The 3,606-nt window shown below is 55.7% G+C and overlaps 1 protein-coding gene across 1 annotated transcript in view; it reads right to left on the reverse strand.

The window, feature by feature from the left end:
* Positions 1-3,409: 3,409 nt before the first annotated feature.
* SHF (Src homology 2 domain containing F) overlaps positions 3,410-3,606 on the reverse strand; it is a 7,069-nt gene continuing 6,872 nt past the window's right edge. The window contains exon 5 of the mRNA XM_009870541.1: positions 3,410-3,596. Coding sequence (XP_009868843.1) covers positions 3,410-3,596 — 187 coding nt within the window. The remainder of the gene's footprint in view (positions 3,597-3,606) is intronic.

Below are 3,606 nucleotides of genomic sequence, written 5' to 3' on the forward strand. Positions count from 1 at the left end.
AGATGTATGGTGATAAAAAGATGGATCTTGCTGCCTAATGGCCCTGAGCGGGGACAATTATCGCAGTGCTGATAGCGAGTTTTAAATTAATTCCTAGGTTTGGACTTAAGGGAACTTCTACAGGAAAAGGGCACGCGTGATGGACAACACCCTCCACACATCTGAGGGCTTCACCCAGTCCCGCAAGTTACTGGTAATGCTCTCCAGCCTCTGAGGTGTTCAGGAGCCTTGATGGCTTGTGCTGAGGTGGGTGATAAGGCTGATATCAGGCTTGACACAACCCAAAGTGCTTCATTTCCCACAGTGAGAGACATCAGTAGAATTGTGGAATGCATTGGGACAGAAGGGACCTTCAGAGGTCATCTAGTCCAACCTCTCTGCAGCAAGCACGGTGATCTTTCACTAGGTCAGGTTGCTTATAGCTCCATCAAGCCTGACCTTCAATGTCTCCACGGATGGGGCCTCCACCACCTCTTTGGGAAACCTGTGCCGGTGTTTCACGACACTCATTGTAAAAAATGTCTTCCTTATACCCAGCCTAAATCCACCGTCTTTTAGTTTGAGGAGTGAGTGCAGCCCCAAAGGTGGCCCACGACCAGGCAGAGCTCAGCCCCGACCGCCGCGTTCCCAGCAGCACTAATCCAATTACAAAACACGCTTCCTTCCTTCATTATCCGGGCCTGCAGCATGCAAAAACAGCTCTGCGATTGTGGAGGGCTTAGCACGGTACCAGGGATCAGGCGATGAATGACAGAGCTGTTTCACTCGCAAAGGAGAACAGGCAGCCGGGAGGACACGGGGGATTGCTGGGACAAGTGGATTGGGAATTGCTACAGACAAAAGGTCTCTGGCCGACCTTCGCGCTCCCAACAGGGTTAACCTCAAAGTCACCTTGGGTTGCTCAGGCCCTTGTCAGTCCTGGGGATTAGCATCCTCATAAATGGGGCTCCGGGACAGCAAAAGTAGCGCTAAAACACCCTTGCAGGAGAGGTTAAATTCCAGTTTTCTGTAAAGGTCCCATCACAAACAGAGGACACAATGCACCAACCACAGCCGGAGTCGTGTATTTTCACCCCAGGCGAGAACCCTTGGGTCCAAACAGGACCCACGACCTGCTTGAATCTGCCCAGTTTGACATCGGGTCCATCCACTCACCCAGTTTCAAGCTGTGGGCTGGCTCTTTGTTACTTCTTTGTATCCTGCACCCTGCTCCTACATCTTTTTTGAACCTCCTCCACCACAGGGCCCACGTAGAGCTGGCAGCTCCACCAGACTGGAGGCTTTTCCTTAAACGTTGCAGTGAATTTGCAGCTGGTGTCCAGTGTGTCCTCATAATGCTATAAACGGGAAAACTGAAACCTAGCTGGGCTCAAGGCAGTTCAGCTTCTCTCCGGAAAAAATCAAGCCCTTCCTGACTCTGGTCAACGCTGACACTGCTTGGAGCGAGAGGGTGGACCAGAGACCTCCTGAGGTCCCTTCCAACCCAAGTTAGTAGCGGAGCCAAGTCAAAGGAAGTGGTTATTCCCTTTATTTGGCACTGGTGAGGCCACATCTGGATAACGTGTCCAGTTTTGGGCCCTGAGCACAAGGAGAGAGTCCTGCAGACAAAAAACCCCACAGTACGTGGGGAGGTTCTCCAGTGCCTTTGTTCCCCAGCTGCACCAACCCGAGAAGCCTCTGCTTTCCCAGCCGTGGCCACAGAGGAGGCAGAGCGTCCCCCGGGATGAGCTGTCAGCGCACAGCAGTGCCAGCGAGAGCCCTCAAAACCTTTTGAAATGCAGCAAGGGCATCTGAGAGCAACTCCTGCGGATTTCTGCATCTCCAGCCCTTTCTTGCAAGGACCTGCCAGGAGAAAAACTCTCCAGCTAGCATCGCCTCTATCCCAGTCAGACAAGACGCCTCCCTGGGATGGAGAGAGAAGCCAAGCAGGGCTGTAAGGAGACACCGGGCGCCCAACAAGCTCAAACCACTGCCTTTTAAGGAGCGGCAGAGGCATCCTGGAACAAACCACCCGAGCTTCTGCAGGCTCCCAGCCACAGCCAGCCATGCCCCATGGTCCCTGCAGGAGCTCAAAGCCGTGACAGGCAGCCAGGACAGTGATTTCCTTCCCCTCGGCTACAGATTGAGCCTGGAACACAGCTAACGCATCCCACTGACGCACCAAGCACTTCTGCCCCGCCAGTGTGGAAGGTTTTGCTGGTCCAGCAGCAAATTTGCTCCTGCTGCCCCCTCTGCTGAGCACAGTGGGACCATCCAGGGAGCGGAGGGGAACTGGAAAGTGCTGGCGGGGGAGTTACCAGCGAGCCTGAGCTTAGCCCAAAGATATGGATGGAGGAAATGTATGTCTGTGGGTGCAGCAGCGAGCAAAAGGGTAAGGTGTGCATTAAATGCACCAGGTGTAGCTTCAGCCAGACAAAGAGGAGAAGCAAGCTGGCCCAAAGACAAAGTGTCAGGATAACTAAGAGCAGGGCTGGAGCCAGGCAATAGCCAGAGAAGGAGGAGAGGAGACCTGTGAAATTCAGGGATTCTGCCTAAGACGTGGGCTAAGGAAAATGAGGAGGCAAAAGATCCCCTGCTAAAGGGAAATATCAGGCAAGTACACAATCAGAGCATCACTGCCCATGAAAGGTCCCAAGGACATAGCAAGGAGGTGACACCTTGTCCCATGCATCTCAGACAAGCGAGCTGGCTGGACCACTTGGGCGTATGGGTCTCAGTATATGCAAGAACAAGGCAAAAATCGATTTGTGTTGGAGTTTTGTGTATCCAAACCCCCCTCCCTGCTAGTTTGCTGCACCCACTCAGGGTGCTGGGACGCGGGCGCGCGGTCCCCAACGGAGCAGGAGGCGACCATGCACCGCTTTATTAGGCAGTGGTGCTGCGCACGCAGCCTGGACCGGTCGCTATTTACATTTGGCGAAGGACGACGGCGAGTACCGAGAGCCCGTGTGGGCAGGGACCACCACTGGCAGCCTCACCTGGCCCCCGCTAGCCCCGCTGCCAGCCTCTTCGCCTGTTTTGTCCCTGTGTGCAGAGCCAAGCACCCTCATGGAGGCACCTCAGGCCCGCTACCAGATGATTTCTCCCCTTTTTCCCCTCATGTCACGCCCCTCCCCGGCCTCCCTGAGGCCCCAGTCCTTGCATCCCAAGCTCTCCCCAGAGGCAGGCGAGGGCAGCCGGCGAGCCCCACTAGCTCTTCACGCAGGGGGTCTCCCCCCGCCCCAACCCGCCCAGTGCCGTCCCAGGGGGCAAATCCCCCCGAGAGAGCGGGACAAGGGGTCCAGCTGCAGCAATCCCCAAGAGTGCCGGCCATGCCCAGTGAGCTGCTGGTCCGGAACCCGTCCTTCGCATGGAAGGGCCCAGTTTCAGGTATGCCCGGCGTTGAGCCCAGCTCCGTGGCAGGTGAGGACTATAGGGTACGGATAGCCACCGGGTAAAGCAAGGACATGTGCTCAGCCCCTTTGATGGGCAACTTGCGGCTGGCGTAGTGATGAATGATCTCCGGCACGCTGTCAAAGGGCGGGCTGTGCTGACCCAGCACGTACTTGTTCTCTTGGGTCCGTGATAGTTTCATGTGCATGAAGCCCTGGTTGCTTCTGCCAGGAT

Source organism: Apaloderma vittatum, unplaced genomic scaffold (assembly GCF_000703405.1).
Source record: "Apaloderma vittatum isolate BGI_N311 unplaced genomic scaffold, ASM70340v1 scaffold24575, whole genome shotgun sequence".
NCBI classification, from domain to species: Eukaryota; Metazoa; Chordata; class Aves; order Trogoniformes; family Trogonidae; genus Apaloderma; species Apaloderma vittatum.